Source organism: Ochotona princeps, chromosome 9 (assembly GCF_030435755.1).
Source record: "Ochotona princeps isolate mOchPri1 chromosome 9, mOchPri1.hap1, whole genome shotgun sequence".
Taxonomy (NCBI): Eukaryota; Metazoa; Chordata; class Mammalia; order Lagomorpha; family Ochotonidae; genus Ochotona; species Ochotona princeps.
The window spans coordinates 32838352-32864278 of NC_080840.1; the positions used below are offsets into that span (position 1 = coordinate 32838352).

A 25927-nucleotide genomic window follows, 5' to 3' on the forward strand; every position below is an offset into this window, starting at 1 on the left:
CTTCTCAAGGAGGCATGAACAGTATTTTCAAACAGACTTCACAAGGTTACAGGCAACAGGCAGATCATAAATCTCCATGGAGAATATAAGTTTCATATTATCTGAATTAATGCTATAAAATACCTTTAATATTCTCCTTTAGAAGCACCATTACTGGACATCTATTATGGACAATCACTCGAGGACTGGGGTCTTCCGAGAGGGCTAAATAAGTCACCCCAAAGTGTTCTTGATATGTCAGTGTTAGAGCCCTGAAACAACCAAATCAAACACAGGAAACAGATGAGAAACATAATCCCTGGATTTACAGGATTCCGAACTCTAAAATACCTTCTGTTTTGTAACTCAGAGGCCATGTTTTCCAGAGAAAGGAAGCCACCTATCTTCTCATTTACTATCATATACTAATGAAAGGCATGCTGATTTTTTTCTGTTTAATGTACCATGAAATTAGAAAAATGTAAATAGCTACTGAAGAGAAGAAGTAATCATACTCACTGGATGACAGCTCCAGTCAGTTGCAGCTAACCCTGTGCTAGCCCTTCTTGCTGCTCTGTCCCTCTGTGCATACGAGCCTTACACTCTTCACTCAGGTCCTTTCTTGATCCTTGAGAGTACTTTGTCAATTTTGGTCAAAGGTGTGCTGAGAGCCTTTTAAGGGAAGCACTAGAAAATTCTGGTGTGTGTTCTTTTCATTATAAATGCAGGCAGCCTCCTAATGCTGTTAATTTTTGCAAGACAACAGCACTTACAGGATCTGTGCTGTGGCTTCCAGGAGCAAAGCTGTCTATTTGGAGTTAGGAAAAAACAGCATGCTCTCTATGATGGACACAGAAACCTATGGACTTACAAAATGGTATTTTGAATCACATAGGAGAACAAATTCCTGAAGTCTAACTGGTTGTCAATACTAATCCAAAAAGTCAGATGATTTCCCGAATGTGGGAAATCACAGTGATGAGAAAGGTCAGTAAGACATGAAAGAGTCTTGCGTCTGCCATCCCGCCAACCTCAGCGAGCCCATCTGCCAGCCTCTCGGGTTGGCGTCATCAGACACAGCACAGTGACTTGTCTGTTGGCCTTTGGCAAACACACTTTCATAACACTGGCATTGTGCACTGCTGGGTTCAGGGGAGGAAAGCAGTGTGGAGATACGACAGCAAGAAATGAATTCATTTTTGGAGTCCAGCTGTTGGACTACAGCAGAGTTCTCTCTTTTTCCAGCCAGCCTAATTTTGAAAGAGGTGGGCCAACTAACCTCAGAGAATTTCCTTCTGATAGCCAAGAAAGTTGGGGCCAAGACTAGACGACGATAAAAGCTAGCGTCATATTTTTAGAGAAGATTAAATTATACTCTAATTCTTAGAATTTTAAACTTAATTTTCAACTCAAGTTTTGATTTAAATTTTGTTTTTCGGTTTTACAAGCAAGTTTAGTTTTATAGGCATGAGTCCACACATCTTTCAAACACACTTCCTTATGCTCACCATGCTAAACATCTCCAACAGATTACAAGGCTCATCACTCTACTACATTGTTAGGGATGCTTGTAAATGTTGTGAAGAAAAAAAAAAAAGAAGAAAAACAAAAGAAAAGCAAAGCTGTGTGTAGGGGATGTGACACCTTGCCATTACAAATAACTTGAGTTAAGTTGCTATCTTCGAAAACACTATTAAAGGAGCCAAGCACTGTGGTGGGTGTGGGTTAAGCCACTGATGGTAATGCCAACCTCCCACCTGGGCACTGGTTTGAGTTTCACCTGCTCCGCTTCCAATCCTGCTCCCTGCAAAGACACCTGGGGAAGCAGCAAAAGATGACCCAAGTGCTTGGGCTCCCACACCCATGTGGGAGACTTGGATGAAGCGCCTGGTTCCAGTCCTCAGCCTGGCCTAACCCCAGCTGACACAGCCTTTTGGGTAGTGAACCAGCTGATGCAAGATCCTGCTCTCTTCTCTTTATGTAACTCTGCTTTTCAAGTAAATAAGCAAATCTTTAAAACTAAAACAAGTACTATTAAAACTCTCTGTATAACATTACAGAATCTCTGCATAATATTGCACATATATGAAAACAAACATTTGCATAATTTCTACATGTCACTTTCACAAAGATGAAGAAAAAAGCTAGCCTGGCTAAGACCTCAAAGTCATGAGAATAAGGTACCTCTCATAAGGTTACAATATGTTTTCTTTTGTAGTTGCTACATATACCATCATATGTTATTCCTGACAGCCGGAGAAGGGCTGTATTGCATACAAAACCACCACAAAAATACAAGGCTAGTAGAACAAACCATTACGTGTCACTGGCTTGATTCTGTGGTTGTCATTTGCATAACTGGCAATCAGGAATTAGAGCAGCTTGCATGCATGGACAACCACAGAATGGAGCCTTCTGTGACCCGGGTTTATCTTAACCTATCTATTTGAATAACTTTTTTTTTTTTTGAGAAAAATTCCATTTTGAAGTGAAATACAGGAAAATAAAAAGCGTTTCCAATTAGACCTTCTCATATTATTTCTCATCATTTTATAGAAGCTAAGAATACCTATCAGAAGGCAATCTTCTGCCATGATGTGTTGCTGCTCTTTGGTGGTACCCACTGTCACTGCCCTCTCTGTTATAAGCTGCCACGGAAGGAAAGTCTCATATACGGTTCACTGGGTCAACCCACAAGTGATCCTAACAGTTGGCCAACTGTATACGATGTCAAGAAGCCATTAAAGAGAAAAGCAGAGCCTCGCATTGCATATGGGGAGCATTGCAACTATCCCCATCTCTTTTGGCATCACAACAGCTGCACTGACGAGCCAAGAAAGGCAATCACACACATGTAAAATACCTGGTACAGAATCCGTCTTCTCTAAAATCCCCGATGGGCACTGCCACACTCTGCCTGGGAAACTCCTGTCTCACTATAGCTGGCAGGCTCCAGCACTGTGAGCTGTCGGCACCTGTGGCTGCAGAGAAGCCCAGCAGGATCTGTTTCTGAAGCAGTGATGTATCCAACTCTGACTGGCCAATGTCAGGTGTTAAGTCCCAGCAAGGGAGGGAACTGGCTTTCAGCGCAGGCTGCTCTCCACCTGGACAAATGCTAAAAGTCGCACTGTCTGGAACATGGAAATGCTGAAAAGGCACAATGCAGAAAGAGCAAGTTAATTGTGGTAAGATAGCAAAGTCAAGCTATCCAAAGCACAGCTTCTAAGAAATCATAAACCACATGTTCTCAGAACGTGGTTAGGTTGCGGCCATGGAATACTAGGGAGCCCCAAGACCGCTCATCATAAGCAGTGACCCTGTGGTCGCTGCAAGTCTGAGTGTCTGGCCCTGACCAACATCATAGGGCTGGGGTGAAATACGGCCTTCATGGGCTACCAGTTGTTACAATACCCTGACGCTACAGAGGGACTGGGGGTGAGAAGCCCTCTGGACTGCTACGCACATGCTCAAAGGGTGTGGTGTGCTGAGGAACACAGGCAGCTGAGACGGAGCCTACGGACAAGTTCTGCTTAAGGATTATCCTGAGGGTGGAGTTGATGCCAATTCCAGCCTTTAGGTGCACACTTCCTGGCACACTGGAAAATCTCAGTCCAGACCTCCGCACAGAGAAGTGACTTGAACTTTCCTCTTGCGTAGCTGAGGACATGGCCTCCTGGAGAATGATCGCTCGTCCACCTTTATAAAGCCATTCAATCTGGAGTTTGGATTTTCCCCCATCATTTTGAGAGGCTAGGGACAATCTTTTTGATTTTCTGTTTGGCTGTTTTTTTTTCTTTTTATTTTAAAAAGATTCACTTATTTGAAAGAGAGAGATTCTTCCATTCACTGGTTCAACTCCCCAAATGGCTACAACAGGAACCAGGTGCTTCTCTGGGATCCCCCACGTGGTGGGCCCAAGTACCTGGGTCATCTTCCTAGGCTTTCCCTGAGCATATTCGCAGGAAGCTGGACTGGAGGTAGGGCAGTTGAGACAAACCAGTGCCCATATGGGATGCTGGTACCGAGGCTGTCAGCTTAACCCAGTACGCCTCTACTGATTTAATTCACCAAAAAGTCTTTGGGGAATTCATTATTGTGCCCATTTTGAGGAGAAAATGTCAGCATGAAGACCCCTCATCATGTTTCCAGGGACTCATGGGTAGGGAGAGGCAGTAAAATTATTAGGACACACACTGATTGCTGGTCAAGTCCTCACTCACTGTGCAAATTCTGGTGACCCCTGTTTCCCAGGTTGGGAGTCAATGGGGAATTTCTGGTCACCTATTTATTTTATCAACACCTGAAAGACCCACGCTGACGTTTTTATAAATACCATAAACACACTGCAAGATCTGAATCCCATTTGTTTATTCTCATATAAATTTCAGAGGTAGCTAATAAGGGGCTATAATAAATTACAGAGGCAGGTAAAGAAAGGTAAGACTTTCCTAAACCAAAGTTTCCCTAGCATAAAATGACAGTCTACCACGTTGCACATGTGTTTTTTTTTTAAGTTCTGTTAAATCCCTCCTTATTGTCTTAAAAAGCTAACTGTTCATTTTGATTGTACAAAGAGCTGAAATAAAAATCCCTCTAAACATTCTTGGCTTTATTCCTGTATGTAAACAGAGATGAGCTGCTACATTTGCACGTCAGTGTCTTTGCACACACACAGCTTGCTGCTCCCAGGCCTCCCCTGCCCCAGCTTTCTGCCCACATGGCTGCTCCCGGGAGGCAGATGTTGGTTTTGTGGGACTGGGGAGCCCATCCCAAAGAACATGTTCCTGCTTGTGGTAGTTTAGTCAGTGTGCTTGTGGGCTGTGCTGGAGCCTTTGGCCAGATGTGGTGCAGGCAGCGCCCGCCCTGAAGTGTGTCAGCTGCTTGGTCAGATTTCTGCTAATTGCCTTGGAGGCACCGAGCAGGACATCAGGCTTTTAGTTACAGCTAAAGTCAGGGAATTGCTTTTGACCTCTCTTCCTTTGATGGTTGCTTTGCATTTGCCCTGTGCTAAGTCTACCTATTTACTGTTAACTTATCCTAATGTGTACAAAACAACCAGGGTTTGATTGCTTACCTCTTTTCCAGGACATGGAGTGGAGACGACTAACTGAGGCTTATACAAGATGTGGTATGGCGTGTTGTTGATGATCATGGTCTTGTCTTCAATCTGAATGATCTGGATACCTTGCTGTACCATGGAGGAGATGCAGAACTGACACAACTACAAGGCAAGGAAGGAGACAGGAAGTGAGACAATGTAACCCGGTGGCAGAAGCCTCTGGACTGTTCCGGAAAGGGTATTTTAGCCCTGATTTGCCTAGGATGGCACCAATTTCACCCTTTTCCACAGCATTTGCTAGCATTTCCTTTCAGTTTCCAAACAGCCAAGGCCTGGGAAAAGGTTGGTATTTATACCACGGTGCTTTAGCAAGGCAGTGGCCTTTGATGCTTCTGTGCAGGGACAGATGAGTTTTGCCTTCCAATTATTCCACAAACTACCTCACCAAATGCTCAAAGAGGCCCTGAGATGGAGCTAAGTGTCACTCACTGTAACCACAGAGTTCGGTCAAGCTCCTCAGAGAAGTTCTGAGCCCTAATATGATGGTGATGATGATCAAAGGCGTCCTGACTCTCACAAATTGATGGCTATACTGTTCTCTACCTGGTGTGAGTACTTTGTATATTCACTCACAAAACCCTCACTCTGTCTACAAAGGGTGACTACTACTACTCCATCTTAAGGAATAGCAAAGAGGGGCAGGAGACAGAGAAGTAACTTGCCCAAGTTCGCAAAGATGAGTCTAACTGGGTTTGGAAGCCATGTTGTCTAGATCTAGGTCACTTTTTTTCTCCCAAAAATGATCAAAGTCTGAGTTACAGAGAGAGAGAGACAGACAGACAGAGACAGTTTTCTCCCATCCACTGTTTCTCTTCCCAAATGGCCACAATGACTGGGGTAGGGCAAGGCTGAAGCCAGGAGGCAGGAGCTCCTTCCAGCCTCTCACATGGGTATAGGGGTGGAAACACGTGGGCTATCTTCTGCTACTTTCCCAGGACATTAGCAGGGAGCTGGATTAAAAGTTTAGGAGTTAGGGGGGAGGGGCGGGGGGAATCCCAGTGCATAAAAAAATGTGTCACATAATGCAATGAAATTAATAAAAAAAATAAATAAATTTTTAAAAAGTTTAGGAGTTAGGACTCCATTTGGAATTCTAGCAGTACAGGTATCATCAGCTTTAACAGTTACATCAGTGAAAGACCTTTGGTGCCAGTGTTAACTACTTGGATTATCTCACTGTCATTCCATGTTAGCATATAAGCAACTGATATATAAAGGTATTACCTACCTAAAGATACTCATGCAGTAAGCAAAAATATCAGCACAGTGGTTATTCTCACAGGGTGCTCTAGCGACCCAAGGGAGTCTCTGAGAAGGGGGTCCCAAAGTAAAAACCACTTTTAGAATAATAAGGATCTTAATATGAAGAGTTCCTTATCTTATTCTTAATCCCCTCATGAATACACAGGACAGGATTCTGGATGCCATCACCATGATGGTAATAAAAATATGTTTGAATAGTCTTGGCATATTGAACATTTGTTTTATTTTTTTGTAATACTGACATAATACATAGGATAATTGACCTCTTAGAGTCTTGAATAAATTTTAAGTGTGTAAAGGCATCCTGAGACTAGAAAGTTTGAGATTTACTAGTAACGAATAATAAGACATGAATACATTTTCCAACAGTTCATTCATTCACTCACATTTATTTAGTACTTGCTGTGGCTACTTCGTGAGGTGCTAGAAGTATAGGGTGTTTGACTATATATTATAACATTCTTCTCCTGGTTTTGATGGTAGCTCTCAACTTACAGCTATTCAACTTCGGGTGATTCATGCTTATAGCTCTTTGCCATTTACACCCATGTTACAGCACTTTGGCCAGCACAGCATAAACATGTGTTGCCCAGACAACTTTGAGGAGATGGATACCAGCCTTGAATACTGAAGAAATACCAAGCTCTTGTTTCAGACACATTTAGTTTTTTTAAATTTCCAAGCTCAGCTAGATCCTAAACTCTTCTCAAAGTGCTCTTCAAAGATACCCATCGAAAACGTAACATCTTCCCCACCTGCCCACAAGAAGGTCATTCTGTATTTAGCTACTCTGGAAGTATCTCTTCTATTTTAAAACTTTTGTTTTTTCCTAATTTTATATTAGGGGAAGGAGAAGAGTGGGAGAGAGGGAGGGAAAGATGGAGGGAGAAAGAGACAGAGAGAGAAATCTTGTTTGCTGGTCCATTACTCAAATATCTAGAACAGCCTGGCCTGGGTCAGCCTGAAGCTGGGAGCTAGGAACTTGATCTAGGTTTGCTGCAAGGCAGGACTCCATGCGCTGGAGCCAGCACCTCCTGCCTCACAGTTCAGAAGCTGGACTTGGAAGTGCAGCTGAGACTCAGTACGCATACTTCTCTAGTTGTCTCTCTTTCTTTCTTTAAAGATTTATTTATTTATTTGAAAGGCAGTTACAGAGAGGGAGGGTGAGGGTGGTCTTCCATCTGCTGGTTCACTCCTCAAATGGTCCCTGTAGCAGTGTTTTAACTGCCTGTCCCAAAGCATTCACAGAAAAATCAGAACTGACCCAGCCCACTCTGCTCAGGACGCCCATGGCAGGGCTAGAACCCTTGCCGTGGCAGCCTCCGTCCTCGCACTCAGTGTTGAAGAATGTCAGCAACTCCATTTCCTGTTCTAGAAAGGGAGGCCAAGTACAATTTGTAGATACTTTGGAATAAGTTCATTCCACCTCCGCACGTTCCCTCCCACCCTCACCCCGAACTGCATACTATAAATCAAGTGACTGCTGAGTGTTCTGAACCGGCGCGGTTATTGGATAAATTATGTGTCACAGCTTTTATCACTGGTAAAGAAGAAAAAAAAAAAAAACACTGTCAAACAGAGAGGTCTAAAGTTAAGAAGTATTCCACTGTTATAAACTATTCAGAACAAGCAACACCAGGAAGGGTGTTACAGAAGAAAAGGACCTGTCCTTTTCACTCGAGCTGGGAAGTGGGGGCAGGCACCCTCTGCCCCGAGCCGCACAGACGCTCCCTTACCTTCTGATGCCCTGGGAAAGCACCGAGCCGTATTTCGGCATCAACAAAGGCTTCTTCATCCAGGGCCACGACTTCACTATTACCTCCGTCTTTCCACTTTGGAGATGTCAGGTTATGGACCAGCTTAATTGCTACTGATTTGTGCACGGTGTTTGTATTTGCCCAGTATATTCCAATTTGAAAGGCTTCCTGGAAAAATAATACCTCAATTATAAAGTATTTTTCTAAACGTTGATACTTTTTTACCTAAGTCCTCAGGAATTTTTTATTATTATATAATACGTCTATTGAGGCAACCAAATATCCTTCTATGATTTTTTTTTTCTTTCTCTCTTGTTCTCTTTTTTTGTAACAGGAACAGATCTTAGTTTCTTTCTAGGTGTCTTTTTTGGGTTAACCATGGAATTTATGTTTATGGAAGCGGTAAATAACCAAACCCAAAAGGTGACTATACCAAAAGCTTTAAAAGTGAAGGTTTCATCTTGTTTGACAAGAGAATAACATGTAAACATTCATATAGGTCACCATTCCAATTCCATAAATTAACAGAGTCTAAATATTAAAATACAAGGAGGAAAAATTGAATTAAATAAAGATGTTTATGGACTGGATTCTTTCTAAAAAACTTAAATTGCTTTCTGTCAAGAAAACTTTCTTGGGCTCGGCAGCGTGGCCTAGTGGCTAAGGTCCTCGCCTTGATCCCATATGGCCACTGGTTCTAATCTCGGCAGCTCCACTTCCTCTCTATCTCTCCTCCCCTCAGTATATCTGACTTTGTAATAAAAATAAAATAAATCTAAAAAAAAAAAAAAAGAAAACTTTCTTTTAGAAGTTCTAGTCCCTTAAGAGTTACATAGGTCTTCTAGAAACAGACTAGCCTTACAAAAGTTCTTTTGGAATAGAACATAAAATTTTCCTGGAAATTTTTGTTTTGTGAATAGATTTTGTTTCCTGGATCACTAATGAGTACATATTGTTATAACCAAATTGGTGAGCATCCAGATTATGGATACCACGTCAACCTATGAGGAAAAAGGAGGCCTGCCAAACACAGTTGCTCAGGAATCCTTAACACCTTGCAGATCCCAGAGACTGTCCAGCAGAACTACTAAGGATATCCAAGGGGAGCTTAGCATACAATATGGCAGATCAACTCTAAAGCTTGTCAAATATCCTCACATATGATGGAAATGAGAATGTATCTAGTACAAGGTATCAATTTAATGATAGTTCAAGCATGAATACTGCTGATGGGGGAAAAAAAGACATCTGAAAAGTTTCTGAATATCAAAGGACATTCCATACTCCTTAGGTATGCATCTATGAGGGCAGTTTTCCATAACTGATTCATTCTGTTAGGATCATAAATGCAACCTCAGAATAAAATGTAGTTGTTGAGAGAAAAGAATTCATATTACTTGAAAAGTTATGGTACCTGAAAATTAGGAGGAATAATAATTTTGCCTGCAGGAACCTGTAGAACAATCTTCTCTCCTTCAAACAGCCAGAGGTCCCACTTGGACTGATTGATCAGCAGGGCCCAAGGTAGAAGTTCTATCAGCAAAGTTCTAACATATGGCTTCCAGACTGACAGCTTCACCCGCATCGGGCTATCCCACTGGCTCAGCTGCTCATTCCTGTTCCAAATACCACATCCAAGAGACTCAATGAAATGTGATGACTTCAGTAATCATGGAATATATTTAAGGATTCCAGACACACAATGTGACCGTGTGACACCTCTTCTTACCAGAGCCATCCAATGCTAAATTTGCACATAGGAGAAGCCAACTTTTCATACAATTCTGTTATAGACTGATTGTAAAAATTTACAAAACATATACCCGCTAAATGATAAAAAAATTTACAAATACATGCAAATACCCTTTTTTCCTTATACCATTTATTGTACCTAATATTTTTGTTTGTGAATAGTCATTCCCTAATTTTGAGAAATGTTTTTAGATACAGACGGTTTAAGAACATTACCTGTCAGAATCCTTCTTATTATAAGGCCATGTGGGTTGAATGGACTTTTCTCTTCCATAAAACTCATCAAGAATCTGATTAACTGTGCCTCCAGGCTGTACCTTAGTGGCTATCTGCTTAATGAGGGATGTGGAGATGGGAACTGCACAATCTGAAGGATCATATTCTTCTCTAGGATGTGGAAAGAAAACATGTGAGTAATACCAGATTCATAAAGTGGTCTATATTACATATTTAGAAATATCTAATAATAAGTATATTATAAGCCAATACTTTTAATAGGATCAAGTCTGTTTTTGCTGATATAGGAAAGTATTCCAACTTTTAGGATGATCTGGGACTTAGCTTTTCCTCTTTCTCATCCTGCCCCGCCTCCCAAAAGTTGGGTGAGATTTTCAGTTGGCTCTTTGTTCGGTACAGAAATCATTTAAATGTAAATCTAAATTAAATTTCCTCAAGACCCTTCTTGTTTATTCCCAAGTTTATTCAGTAAGTCTAGATTTTGCGTAAAACTACAAAAGAGAGTAAGAGGACTAGGTAAAGCAGTTTTAAAAAGAAATATTCTTACGGCATACACACAACTCCATGTATGCCTCTCTCTCACCAACAGTACAAGATTCTGCTTCCACTGAATTCCTCCTGGGAAAGGTACAGGGTTCTTCAAGTACCTTGCTTGAAATGTCAGGTGATGCACAAGGTCAGGTTCTATGTTTTGCAGCGTTTTTTCCTGGCCTTTTCCTGGAATAACTTGTGTTTCACTCAATCCCAAACTCCTTTTCTCCAAATGTATGATAATGGGGTCTGGAAGATGACTCCTCATGATAAAAAGAGGACTGAACACAATCTATAAAAATAAAAAGGCCAGAACAACTTTCATATTTGCTTTGTTGCAGTATTCCAGCTGTTTGATGCTGAAACAAACTTGCAATAAATCTCTTCTCTGGGTCACTCTAACCTTAATTTAGTTCAGAACGGGAAAGGTCAGAGTCATATACCATATTTTAGGATTGAGAAAGCACTCACCATTCGCTGCTGCACTTGAGAGTTGGGTTCTAAAGTCAAAACTGTGCACCAGACATAAACAATGGAACTGTTTGAAGATGGTACCTGCATATGAGATAAAGGCCCTGGTAAGTACTGACCAGTTCACCACTTCATCAGAATACAGACACAGTATCAGTTTGAAAGATATGAAAAGTTTAAAGTTACAGAGAAAAACCTTTAAAAATGCCAATTAAGCAAAAACAGACTTTATTATGGCATAGAGAGAATGCACAGTGAGTTGATGAAGCCGATTCTTTCCACAAAGATGAAGGAGGGATTTGTATAAGGCTGAGTGGGAGAGTGACAGGGAGGATTTATCCTTTATGGGAATGACAGTGAAGATGGTAAAGACTAAGGAGAGGTTAAAAAAAGAAGCCAGAGACCATCACAGACTAAGTAATATGAAAACGATCCCACAGTCCCATCCCAACCCACCCCCAAGCCCCGGTGCACAACAATCTTGCTCCAGAATTAACCTCTGGGAGTGACAGAGTCCTGGCTGTAAGTATACTGGAACTGACACGAATGTGTTACATGTGGGAGGAGGAAGAAACAGTTGCAGAAGTTCTATTCCAGCCTTCTGATACTATTTCATGTCTCCAACCTTCATTATTTCTAGATGAATTACAGGTGTTACATCAAGTAAAGCACACATTAAGAAAGTGTCCACGCTGAAGCTACTACATTCTGTATTGTATGACTTCTCATACCTGAATGACACTGCTATATTCAGGGGCTTTAGATTCCAGACACACATCTCTTGACCAGTCTTCATCTCCTTTGGCCTTTACACACAACTCTGTCAGCTCATTGTTTTCTAGTATGTATGAAGGCAATTTCTGCTTGGCTGTGAGACAGTCAAAATGTTCTCGAACCACAGCTTGTCCATCTTGACCAATGTAATGCTGAACAACTTTTAGTTCTATGCTTTGAGACAAGTAACTACAGATGATCTGTCTCCCACAGATGATAATCTAAAAGGCAAAAAAATTGACACATAGGGCTTCATTAGTTCAGACAAGGTTTTAGAAATAGGTAATTATTTACATAGAATAAAGTATGCTGATGTTACTGTGACAAAAAAAAAATGAAGTCATTAGCTTGGGTAGTGTAAGGAAGAGACTTCAAAGAAAGAACAGATATTGATCTGCTCACCTGGAGTTTGCAAATACAGATAAACGGGCAGGCCCAGCAGTTTGAGAAAGAATGTCCAGCTACAGATAAACACTTGTGTAATAAAACCTTGCTAACACACAAGACAGAAGCAGTGTACCTGGAGGACAGGGTGGCAGCACAAACCTGGAAGCCTGCACCTACAGTGCAGATTAATGGGAAGCCAGAGGAGCGGAGTGGCCAAGAAGAGTGAAGGAATGTGGAGGTGGACCAGGAAAAGCAGTCTTACTCAAGCAATAAGAGAAATGACTGACTGGAGGGCAGGCAGCTGGTAGTTAATCCAATCATGAAGTCTAGGAGTAAGAAAGGATGGCAACTGAGCACTTAGCTCTGTAACTAAGCAAGCAATTTTGACAATTTGTGGAAGCTGATGTTCAAGGGTTTACTGCACTCTCATTCAGTAAGAGATCACTGTATAAACTGATAATACAATCTTTAGTTCAAGATATATTATTTTATTCCAGGTTTTCCACATTGTAAAACTGTCTTTTTATAAAACACACAAAATTATTCACCAATTCCATGGATTGCCTGATTTTGCACTTAAGACTATACTTCATAGCAGGTGTTAAGAAATGGAAAAGATAATGCCACATGTATTCATATGCATGGAATACTTTCAGAAAGATTACTTGTGTAATGTGAAATTACATTATGACTGGGAAAAATGGGACTTTCACATATTGGATTTCCTATCTGTAATACTTTTATAGGTTATAAAATAACCGTATTATATACATAAACATGTAGTGGTTAATCTTAGTGTATCAATATGATTGGGCCATGGGGTGCCTAGCCCTTTAGTCAACTATTATTCTAAGTGAGTTTTCTTGATGAGATTACCATTTGGCTTGGTAGGAATGGGGAAACAGATGGCCCTCCACAATGTGGGTGTGCAGTATGCAAGCACACATAGGCACGTAAGAGGGACCACCTCTGCTGACTGCCTGAGTGGGACTTTGGTCTCTTCCAGCCTTTAGCCTTAGACTGAAACAATGGTCATTGCTGGGTCTTCCTGGAACTAAATGCTGTTAACTCCCCTGATTCTTAGGCCTTTTTTTAAAAAAAGATTTATTTATTTTTTTACAAAGTCAGATATACAGAGAGGAGGAGAGACAGAAAGGAAGACCCTCGGTCCGATGATTCACTCCCCAAGTGACCGCCACGGCCGGTGCTGTGCCGATCCGATGCTGGGAACCAGGAACCTCCTCCAGGTGTCCCACATGGGCGCAGGATCCCAAAGCTTTGGGCCGTCCTCGACTGCCCTCCCAGGCCACAAGCAGGGAGCTGGATGGGAAGTAGAGCCGCCAGGATCAGAACTGGCGCCCATAAGGGATCCCGGGGTGTCCAAGGCGAGGACTTTAGCTGCCAGGCCATGCCGCTGGGCCCTGATTCTTAGGCCTTGACAGTCTGTCTAGAACTCCACATTGGCTGTCCAAAGTGGTTCTGGCAGATACAGACATAGCTGTGTCTACAATCTTGTGAGTTAATTTAAATCAACCAAACAACATATTTGTACCCTGTCTTTCTCTACTACTCCCTAATTTTCTCTGGAGAACCCTAATCCATGCAAAGCTTTCTCATAAATCACCTCTCTTGTCCTCCCAGGAGCCTGTGTGGGTGCTGCTCTGACTCCCCATTTAGCAAGGAGAAAATGTCAGCAGAGAGGTACTGAATAATTTGCCTGCTCTCATTCAGCTCAGTTGGGTGAACATTGCTAAGCTCTCTAATAGCGGGTCACGTAGAAAAGATAAAAAGAGAATAAAGGCTGCCCGTTATGACACTGATGTGGCAGACACCACTGGTTCCCTCTCCAATCGCTGGTCCTGCCTTTTCCCTGTAGGTTAAAAACTGATTTGATTTTGATATCAAAACACAGCCAAGTACCCAGGGGAGGTGGCCATCTCCCTTGATCCAAGTGCTATAGCATAAATGTTATCAGGTGATCCTGGCCATTCCGCTTTGAGCTGTGATCAGGTTAGGGGTGAATGTGGGACTCTATCTTGGCTAACAGCATGAATAGGGAAGACTGGCAGAAAGCTCTGAGGACGGACTTTATTCTCGATACCTGGGAGACACTCGGGAAAGCAGAAACCCTCCTTTCCCCTCACAGAGGATGGTAGGAAGGGGAGCACGAGGCTTTGGTGGCACAGAAGATGCTATGAAGGGGGGCAAGTGGCTTTTGGAACCATCTTGAGACTAGAAGGCAAACCAGATGTATGGCAGAAAAGCAGAAGTGGCACTGAATTGCTCAGTTAGCCAGCACTGAACCTCCAGAATTCTTTGTTACACAAAACCATAAAAGTTGAAAAGAAATTGTAATAGCATATGACTCAGTAACTTACTTATAAAGATTGAAATGCATATTTTGTAACTTCACCTGCAAGTATTCCTACTGACGCATCTGCCTCCATCATTAGGAATTCCCTATACTCTTCACTTATAATGAACTATTAGTGAAATAAACTAGATTGATAAACCAAAAATTAAATTATTGTCACTTTCATTATTAGAAGAGAGAGACTTAGCATTTCCCTAAACATCTGTCTTCCAACTACCTTTCTATTCATTTGAATTTTCTTTACAAACGGCATAGCTATAAAATCTAGTTGTGCCTAACTGTTCTGTTCCCTCATCCACACAGTTCAGCACTGTAATTTTTGAAATCATGCTCTCACAGTAACAAACCATAAAAGCCATAGAGCTGTGACTGCTAAGTCAGCAGGCATGTTTTTCTTTACCACGTGCTACCATGTGCTACCAGATACTTGTGCCAAGTCTGATGGCAGCAAATCACCTAACTTGAAATAAAAAAATGGAAAACTCGGAGGCAGTCCTGAACTCTTGCTCCTATCTCCGATGTACCCAGGCCTGCTCTGACGTGCTCACAGCCCTCGCTTCCGAACCTCTGGAACCCTGGAGACTCAGGAGAGATTTCTGCCATCTCTCAGAGAAACCAGAGAACTTCTGCAACTATCTGGGACTCACTTTGTTTAAAGACAAACATGCTATGGTGGGTTGGTGCAGTTTCATTTTGACTCAAAAGCCTGTTAAATTTGTTAAATAGGCTTTCAAATTTGATAACGAGAATCATTCCCAGTGGGAGGGGCGGGAAGGCTGTGGAGATGCAGGAAGATCCAGAATGGCTGCTCTTCAGCCTGGTGCTCCTTTCCCGACGGCTCCAACCAGGGCTCCTGGGAGCTAGATCTGCTTTTCCTCAATGTGGCAAAACTTACAATGCGTTTACTTTGAAAACTATAGTTAGAATTTCTAGATTAATTTATCAGTTGGGAACAGCAACTTAATTTCTGTAAATGTAGGATTTTTCTTTAATACACATTTGCAGGTTTCACCCGAACTCTCCTTTTTCCCCCAAAGCCACCACGAGCTGTATTGAAGATTTCCACATATGATTTTACTTAGCAGGTTTCAGAACTCTTATTAGATCAGTGCCAAGAAGAATAGTGATGTTAAAGAACAACTCCAGAGCACCAGATGCACTGGAAAACGATATCTTAACCATGATTAAAAGTGCATGTATAAAGACGTACATACACAGACATATCTAAGTACACTCGAGTTCTTAGGATGGTAAAGGTTTCTTCAACTTAGAAACGAGAAACACGAGCAAATATATGTATATGAGTAGTTTTGTAATGACAAAGTTCCAGAGAAATTTTCTATGTGGTCAATTTTCATTCATTTGGGGGAAATGAGAGGGGTACAGGAAAGACAGAATAGAGATAACCAAACATAAAGTTTAAAAAAAGAGCTTTAGCCAATTCTCCATTATCCAGGGGCGTATTCATGTACTTAAGGTACATCAGGGATCTGCGCACACTCTCCTTCCCAAATGGGCCTTGGTAATTAGGCAGCTGTGGTTTATTATGAACTTCCAGGCCCAGGTGGGGTAGAAGGAAAGCAGCCAAGAAACGAAGCAGGCCAGGGTCCATGCAGCTCTCCCGAAGCTTCGTGCCTTTCTTCCTTCCTGGGCCTGCCAAGTGAGGAAATCCTACGTCTCTGATGTACTTTAATGAGAGCTAATCTGAACGTTCAACTATTCTGACAGAAAAAAATGAAATCCAATTGAAAAAGACATTTCAAATCTGTGCATGTAGGAGTGTGTGTGTGAGAGAGAGAGAAAGAAAGAACTTGCACAAGATAACGAGAGAGACAGGGAGGGAGAGAATGGGGAAGAGTGTGACTATTTTAGAATGTGTTTTTCAAATGACAAACTCCTTTGGCATCTGCACTGTGTAATATCTGTGCAACAGCATTCTACATATTAATTTACCCCTGAAATATAACAGCATTCCTTGAAAGTATGAGGTACTACAATAACAAAACAACAAAGTCCTGGGCCCGGTGGCGTGGCCTAGCAGCTAAAGTCCTCTCCTTGAATGTGCTGGGATCCCATATGGGCACCGGTTCTAATCAAGTGGCCCCACTTCCCATCCAGCTCCCTGCTTGTGGCCTGGGAAAGCAGCTGAGGATGGCCCAAAGCCTTGGGACCCTGCACCCACGTGGGAGACCCGGAAGAGGCTCCTGGTTTTGAATCAGCTCAGCTCCAGCTGTTGCAGTTGCTTGAGGAGTGAATCATCATACAGAAGATCTTCCTGCCTTTCTCTCTTCCCTCCTCTCTATATCTGACTTTCCAAAAAAATAAATCTTTAAAAAAAACCCAGCAAAGTCCCAAACAGTGTTATTTGTGCCTGAAAATACTACATATACTGCATTATAATATTTGTCACTAAAACTCATGGGGCTGTAACAGAGTGAGCCAGGTATGCTGGGAAAATTGCATACAGACTCACTTAATCCTTGTGCTATCTTCCAGAGGAAGGCAGTATTACTGTTCTCATTTTAGAGATCAGAAAATTCATTCACAAAGGAGTTAAATAATTTGCTGGAAAGCAGAGGCCATAGGAAATGATACACCTAGGTGGCCTACAATGACGTAACTGTCATGATGTACCATTTAAACCACTGATCACAGAACACTGCTGGTTAGTGTTCTAGGAACCACAAGCAGAAGAGTTCGATACATTTGGCAATAATGGTCTCAAAGTGCAGCCCCTGGACCATGGGCATCAGCATCAGGACATACCTGAGACCTAATGGAAACTGAAGGTGTGGGAGGCGAACCGAAGGATCTGTGTGTGAACAAGCCTTTTGTGAGGTCATGATGAACGTTATTCAAGTTTGAGAACCCCTGGTCTAGAGTGTAGGATGCTAGAGGGAAGCAGACCGGCTCCCTGTCTGTTTGTGACAGGCTATAATATAGAGGCATGCTGATCTGTGGAGACCTCACAGAGTTATGCTGTACTTGCTATGCATGTCTCATAGGTAAAAGCTGACTGTAGGCTGATAGATTTTGATAAGAATCAAGCAAGAATTCCCTAACAGCTGGTGGTAACCAACAAGGGAAAGGCCTGCTATGTGCCTCATGTCATCCAAACTATGTAGACACAGAGGGACCTGCGGTTCTGACATGCTGGAGGACAGGATGGCAGACAAGGCATTTTGGAAGACCATGGGTGATGGAACCAGGAAGCTGGTTGTGTGTACTTCGCACTTACTGGAAGTGTATGCACGTGGGAGGCTGAGGGAAAATGCGATCAGTGACTTCTTGCTCTCCTGACTCTTCAGGTCAAAGCTCACGTTCACGGGCCTGTCCCACATGAGTCCTGCAGGGAGACCCACATGCACCATTTTTGTGGCTTCTTTATGTAATTCTCTTTACTTGGAAAGTGTGTTCTTAACTCAAATGCAGCATCTTCTTCAAAACCTAGCTTGTCTTGTAATTTTTCCATGGATTCTATTTACGTATTTTTTATTCGTATAAAGAGAACAGTTTTCATGTGGTTCATAGCTACAATTCTAAGAATATAAGACTTCCTCTCTCTCCCCCTCTTCCTTCTTTTTAAAAATTCCTATGATAACATATTTTTAATTTACTTTATAATTGCTTCTTTCTTTTTTTTTTTTAAAGATTTTATTATTATTAGAAAGCCGGATATACAGAGAGGAGGAGAGACAGAGAGGAAGATCTTCCATCTGATGTTTCACTCCCCAAGTGAGCCGCAGCAGGCCGGTGCTGCGCCGATCCGAAGCCGGGAACCTGGAACCTCTTCCGGATCTCCCACGCGGGTGCAGGGTCCCAAGGCTTTGGGCCGTCCTCGACTGCTTTCCCAGGCCACAAGCAGGGAGCTGGATGGGAAGTGGAGCTGCCAGGATCAGAACCGGCGCCCATATGGGATCCCGGTGCGTTCAAGGCGAGGACTTTAGCTGCTAGGCCACGCCACCGGGCCCTGTAATTGCTTCTTAACTCCCTTCACACTTACTGCTACCTGTATGCCTTGTTAGGTTTATGTGAATTTGCAGCTTAAGGGCAAAGATCATGTCACACACTTGGTGTCTTCCATTTTTATCCTGGTAGGCATCATACAGTGATTGTTCTGATGAATGATCAGGGAACTGACCAGGATCTTCCATGCATTATTTGAGCTCCTCTGCCAAAGCTTTCTTATCCTTTCTGCTGTGCATCATAAGAACATGAAGTCCAGCTCCCCGATTAGGTGTGGATCAAGAATGTGATGGTATGGGCCCTCTTATTCATCTCACTTTTTGCTTCTTGCTTATTCCTGGCACAGAGCGAAAACTCAGTGCCTGCTGATCACCAGGGAAGCAGCCCTTTTGAGGGCTGTCTGCAGCAAGTCCTCAGCTTACATAACCAGTGACAGACTCTGAGAATGCAGATGCACGCGTATATGTTAAAAGTCCTATGACAAATCCGGTTATTATGTGCACAATGAAGCCAGTTCTCAGATTTTAATACTTCCTTTTTTTTCTTTCTACTCTTGTCATATGCTCCATGCTTGAAAACCATCTTTTTAGAAACCACATTTTCACATCTTAAGAACACAAAAAAGTGTCAGACACTTTTTTCCCTTCTGCAGTCTTAGAACTTCAAAAACAGCCAAAAGGAAGTTTTATAAAATACATTAAAAATATGTGCTGAGAGCTGAGGTTTTATTTGCCAAAAGTTAGACTGCAGTGAAGTTTTACTGCAGTTAATATTAACTGTTGGGAAAAGCAAGGCTTGCTGGAGACCCCGGCCCTATCATGAAGAGTATCACAACCCTTCCACACACATGCTTCTCACAGACAACAGCACCAACCCCTGCTTCTCCACCAGTGGACAATCCAGAGTCCCTGCCACCCTGGCTTCCCTTGTTTCTTAGTGAAGCCTGCCTGGCTATTTCACAGCTCATTAGCACCTCTCTCGGAAGGTAGGTGATGAAAGGAGAAGAGGTGAAGTGAAAATCAATAAATTTTACTCCTCATTAGCAGCTCTTGTAAAAGAGGTGAGACAAGGGGTTTGAAGCCATCATCATCATTATTATCAGGATCAACAGTTCAGGAAAGTTTCACTTGCAAGGTCAAAGCAGGCACCACTAGGCCATAGCCACTGTGGCTTTTTCATTACCAATTATTTGTACTCATAGACATTTCATCTCCATTCCATCAAGTAGCTCCTGAGTTGCCAGTGTCACGGGCACAGAGACACTTACCTGTTTTTGCACTCCAGCGAGTTGCTGAACCTTGATGATGAGTGATGCAGTTCGACCCTTGTACTGAATTGTTCGAACGAAAGTTCCGGCATGGTCCACGCTGAAGGGCTCTGACCATCGCCAGTTGCCCCAGCCTTCAATACAGATGTGCAGCAGCTGGTCAGAAAAATAATAATCGTCATAATGCCAACCGGGCCAACAAAAATCTAGTCCTAAAATGAAAGTCTCATTGCTGGAAAACCTTTCTATTTGTAATATTTAGCATCTGTTTTCTTTCTAACCTGCATTATTCATCCACTTCCAACTACTTCTACTAAGCTAAGAATAGCAAATATGCCACATAGAGTCAATGTGGTTTTCCAGATCACATCTTAAACCTTCTTAAAAATAATTGTCCTATCAAATGGTAAAAGGCCTGTTACACATTTGAGAAAAGACTGTTTCATTCATCTGGAGGACAAGAAGGTTGAAATGTGAGATCAAAGAACCTTGGTCTCGGTTGATAGTTTATTCCTTCTTATGGCTAGACAGTAATTAAAGCTACATTTGGTTTATGGCATTATTTTTGATCCTAAATTGCCATTCGTTATTTTTTTCTTTTGATAAAGAACCAAAATAGCAATTTGAAGATGTGGTTCATTTAATACACTCTCCTTATGGGGATCACATGTATCAAAATTACAAATACCTTCAACATTTTGAATGTAAGATAAAAGTCTTTTTATTTTGTATTCTAACTTTTATCAATTGAGTCTCCCAATTCATTTTTGTATCTATTTATATAGTGTTGCTTTCTTTTGTGGTCTTTTCAATGTTTTTAAAAAATTTCTATTCTTACAACATTTCTATTTTACAACATCTAAAAAATACATATCAGTTTAAGGGGCTGGCATGTGGCACATCAGTGCTACTATCAGAGTGCTAGCTCTTGCTCCTGGTTACTGTTTATACTCACTGCTAATATGTCTGTGAAGGCAGCAGTGGCCCAAGGACCCATGTGGGAGAGTAGGATGAAGCTACTGCCTCATTGCTGCGGCCTGATCCACATTTTGCTTTCGTGGCTATTTGGGGATTGAACCAGGGGAAAGAAGATCTCTCTCGCTCTTTAAAATAAGTAAATCTTTTAATAAGTTTAACTACATATATAACCAGAAAAACATGACAATCAGAACTTCTTTAAGATATATTTAAAATTTATTTTATTTGAGAGGCAGGGAGGGGGAGTAGATAGTTTCTTTATATACTGGTGCATCACTCAAATGGCCGCAGCAGCTGGGGTTGGGTCAGGTCAAAGATTGGAGCTAGAAACTCTAAACAGGTCGGGAGCCAGTGGGATGAGCAGGGACCTAAATGTTTGAGTGGGCACCATACTGCCATCCATTCCATAGCAGGACACTGGAATGAAGCCAGATCAGGCAGGAAACTCAATTCATGTCTCCCAACAACTCCCCAGCAGGGACCAAACATCTTGAGCCAACACTTGCAGCTTCCCAGGGTACAGATTAACAAGAAGCTGGAATTGGAGTGGATCTGGCATTCAAATTCAGGAACTCTGATGGGGAATGTGATTGGCTTAATAGGCATCTTAACTGCTAGGCCAAATGACTATTATTTTTTACTAACTAAAGGAGAATTTCCTGAAACAGTCTCAGCCAACAGAGTCAATAAAAGACCGAAAACATCCTGTGAGAGCTATCATCACAAATACACAGGGATTTAAGCAGGGAGTTGTCATAATCTGACAGACGCCAATTATTTCCAGTTCCAACCTAAGGAGGTATCCTGATGATACACTTTAGTTTTAAAATCTCATAAATTACTGGCTATCACATTAGTTTTGATGGCTGACTAAAGTAGGGCTTTTATTTGTTTGTTTAAATACATGAATAGTATCTCTTCTTAAAAAAATCTCCCAACTTGTCTTCCTATTTGTACTATAACCCCACACCCATCCAGTCCCAGCTCCCCCACCGGCTCCAAACTGCCAATGAGGCTGTGAAATCAAAACGCTACCAGTAAAGACTTCTCAAACAGAAGGTTAACAGCTGAGGAAAAAAGAAAATCTTGGGCAGCAAATTACCTTTAGGGAAAATATGGTCTTACAAATACTCTACAACATAAAAGTACCAGAGTATCTTTGATGTTTAAATATTCAGTACAGGGCAAAAAAAAGGAAAAAAAAAAACAATAGTATTGTTTGGAACCACTTCAGTTTTTTCTTTTTTTATAGCAGCAACTGGGAATAAAGCACAGGGCACACACCAAACTGGAAGAAACCAGAGAGTTGTTTTCTTTGGAAGAAAAAGTAGCTGGAAAAGAAAAAAAAAAAAAAAAAAAAAAGAGGAAAGGTACCTCAGGTCAAGTTCAGCTATATTTTTCCTGAACATTCCATGGACCCTAGAGACAGTTTTAATCTACACAATTTAATTGTAACTGAGGACTGCTCACATTTGCATATGAGCTCAGTTTCAGATAGTGCTTCACTCTGTGGACCCAGCCTTAAATGACTGACTGCCACCAAGGACTACACTGTCAGATTTTGCTTGGCAGCTATTTGTTCTCGAGGGGTTGGCACACTTTCTTTGAATTATGAAAATTCAGATACATTTGGACATAGTTCACACAGAAAAGCTAAGCGGGAGAAAAACATTTTATAACACTTCTCCCCACATGTCTCATCAATGGAATATTTGCAATGTCTGGTGTACTTCTTAAAAAAAAAAAAAAACACCTAAATATCACTGGCAAGTAGCCGTATCTAATTTATTAGGAAAGGAATCCATTTTTAAAATAATGTTTGGTTATTTTTTAACCTTTTGATCTTTATTTGCTTGACAGGCAAATGGTGAGGATGGAAGGAGACAGAAAATGAGAGAGGGAGAGGGAGAAGAAAGATGGGGTAAGGGGAGTTTCTCCTCCATCAGCTGGAGATCACTCCCCCAAATTCCACAGCAGTCAGGGCTGGGCCACTTCAGGTCACCCCAGGGGTTGGTGGAGACCCAAGGGAGCCCTTGAACCATCAGCTGCTGTCTCCCAGGGTATGCCTTAACAGGAAGAGAGTCAGCCATAGCGTACATGGGCACTCTAGTACAGGACAGAGACACTGCTATGGGAGACAGGTGTCCCAAGCAGCATCGTAACAGCTGCACAAAGTGCTCATCCCAGCACTCACTGTAAGGGGAGAAACCTACAAAAAGGAATTCAAGAGACCTGTCCTGCTTCCCATGATGTCATCACCATTGCCTGAGACAACAGCACTGGATGGTGGCATTCAGGTACATACCCACAGACAGCACTGCGGGATGTGTAAGGGAAGTTTGGCTATTACTGCACCCACTGCCTAAACTTCAAGGTTTTAGGTGCTGAAAGTCTTCATTTAATGACAAATGCTCATATTTATTTTTTATTCTATACAGAAGGAATAAAGCAAAATTTGTGTGAAGACTGATTCTAATGAGATTTCTATCATTCATCCACTATGTTTTTCACTGCTCAAATATTTTAACAAGGGCAACAAATTAGGTACTGTGGAGAAAGTGAGAAGGAAGACACACTTTTAGACCTACAAGGATTTAACACTCTTACAGGGACAATATGGCAACGAAAACGAGCAAGACAGCAGTACAGGGGCACACAGGGAAGGGCCAGCTTAGGCTGCTACTCAAGAAAGCTTCAGGAAGAGCTGGCTCACACTTTGGGCAGGATTTCAATTGGCAAAGATGACAGTTTACTCCAAAGAGAAAATGTGAAATGTGAGTAGAAGCCAAGCTTGGAGCAAAACTATGGTGCTCAAAAGGTGGGAGAAAGGGGGGCATGAAACAGGAGTGGGAGATAAGGTCAGACAGGTCAGCTGATTTGGTGGCAAACACTGCTTAAGCCGAGGAATATGTACTCAGGAATATGTGGACGGTGGCTGAAACCAGCTATAGATGAGTGATGTGTGGATGGAAGAGTAGGATGCAGAAAAATCACAACAGACAGGGTGACAGGCAACATGGGCAGAAATACGGGGGATGGGATGAGAAAGACTTGGGCTTATCCCTGTGCAGTCCATTGCCCAACATATTTTTTATGTTCTATTATCAGTTTGGGAATTTTCTTTTCTTTCTCTCTTCTCTCCTCTCCTCTTCCCTTCTCTTTTCTCTCTCTCGGAGCTTCCCTTACTGACTCACTTCCTCCACCACCTTCCCATCAGTCTAGGCTTTTGGGTACCCTTTTGGGTATTTATTTAGCTCCTATCTGATATTTTCCACTGGGAGGAAAAGTCAACTACAAACCACTCTTGTTGAAAGTTTTCAATGACAAGTGAGACTAAGCACTGAGGCAGGCTGTGGATTGGCCATGCTCTTTGGGAGATCCTGAGGGGTTACATTTCCTTCTTTGTCCAGCAGACCCCCCCAGTACTGAAGGCCTCAGATGGGAGTATAGATCGCTTTCAACTCAGTTTGTATTTTTTTTCTTCTACACAAAGTATAATATAAGAAAGAATTAGTAATGACGGAGGACCACCCACAGTTAGGTCCAAAGCAAGAATTCCTGAATCAATACATTCAGAAGGAAAGAAAAATAAGATGAAATCTAGGACAACAGAGTACATCATGGAAGATAAAAAGATGGTTAAGCAAACATTTTTAAAGCTACATTTTAAAATATACGGTAAAGGCATCAAATGCTTTTCTGTGAAATTATCTATTTAACTGTTTACTTTGAGATTAGTTGTCAAAATTTTTCTACCTTAATAACTACAACTTGCAAATTTGTCTTCAGAATAGTTTGTGGGTTTTTTTTTGTATTTTATAGTAATATAGCCTACAGTAGTATGTACTATTCTAAAAGGAAAGGAAAATTTACTTCCCAATCCACTGTATTCACTATAAACATTTTAGGAACAGTAAAAACTTTTATATAATTCCAGTGAGATAAATCACTAATTACACATATATGTATGATATATAATTAATTCTAGATTATACATCAATAAAACATGTATCAATTTATTCAAACTTCTAAACTCATTATTATAGCCCAAGAATCTGGTGCATAGTGGAAATTCAAAAAATACTATGAATGACAATAAATCAACATCAATGAAAATTAATCAAAAGCAAATATTAAAAGAACTTCAAGAGATGCATAACTTGTACATATTTTGGTACCATAAAATGAATATTAGACAAATGTTTAGCAATGTTTCCTATTCTTCTAACACAGAAGGTATATCTTACATGGATAAGAGTATGAAATTAGCATGAAATTAAACCACAAATCAATCTGTAGTCTCTTGGGTTCACAATTCAGGCACTGTAATATTAATATTAAAATACCAAGCAGACTAAAATGACAGTAGGTGAACAGAAGGAAAGAAAATTAAGGTAAAGTGTAAAAAAGAAAGTCATGATTATCCAAAATAATATATGGACAGCAAATTAAACAGACAGAAAAATTCACTTGCTTGTTTGGAATGCATCTTTCCAGGTAGTGCAGATACTGTAATTCACACTACTAAATTCACATAAAAGGGGCTGGCACTGTGATCCAGCAAGCTAACCCTCCACCTGTGGTCTGAGAATCCCAAATGGTTTGAGTCCTGGCTGCTCCACTTTTGACCCAGCTCCCTACTAATGTGCCTGGGAAATTAGGGGAAAATGGCCCAAGTCCTTGATATCCCTGTACCCATGTGGAAAACCCAAAAGAAGCTACTGGCTCTCAGCTTCAGATCAGCCCACATCTGGACTTGCAGTTTATTTGGGGAGTGAACCAGAGGATGGAAGATCCCTGTCTGTCTCTCGCATTCTCTTTCTGTAACTCTTTCAAATAAAATAATAGATAAAACTTTTTGAAAATGCGCATAAAAATAACAGATATACTGCTTTCTATTGCTTTTTCAAACCAGTTGCATTTCAGAATATTCAAAGTATCTGAAATAATGCTAAAAGTAGAAAAATGTACAAAGACTAGCTAATACTTGAAAGAATGATTATGTATAAATAAATACAAATGAATTATCTTTGAGTGTATAACTTGAATTATGATGCAGTTCACTGTGGCAA

General features: G+C 41.4%; 1 protein-coding gene across 4 annotated transcripts in view; it reads right to left on the reverse strand.

Annotated features, from left to right (window-relative positions):
* VPS13B (vacuolar protein sorting 13 homolog B) overlaps positions 1-25927 on the reverse strand; it is a 657044-nt gene that overhangs the window by 33182 nt on the left and 597935 nt on the right. For all 4 annotated transcript variants that reach the window (XM_058668587.1, XM_058668588.1, XM_058668586.1 and 1 more), the window contains exons 44-53: positions 19878-20033; positions 11841-12104; positions 11110-11193; positions 10755-10930; positions 10087-10257; positions 9533-9734; positions 8098-8286; positions 5054-5200; positions 2843-3126; positions 124-251 (exon numbers count right to left, since the gene is read on the reverse strand). In XM_058668587.1, the coding sequence (XP_058524570.1) occupies positions 124-251; positions 2843-3126; positions 5054-5200; positions 8098-8286; positions 9533-9734; positions 10087-10257; positions 10755-10930; positions 11110-11193; positions 11841-12104; positions 19878-20033 (1801 nt within the window). The remainder of the gene's footprint in view (positions 1-123; positions 252-2842; positions 3127-5053; positions 5201-8097; positions 8287-9532; positions 9735-10086; positions 10258-10754; positions 10931-11109; positions 11194-11840; positions 12105-19877; positions 20034-25927) is intronic.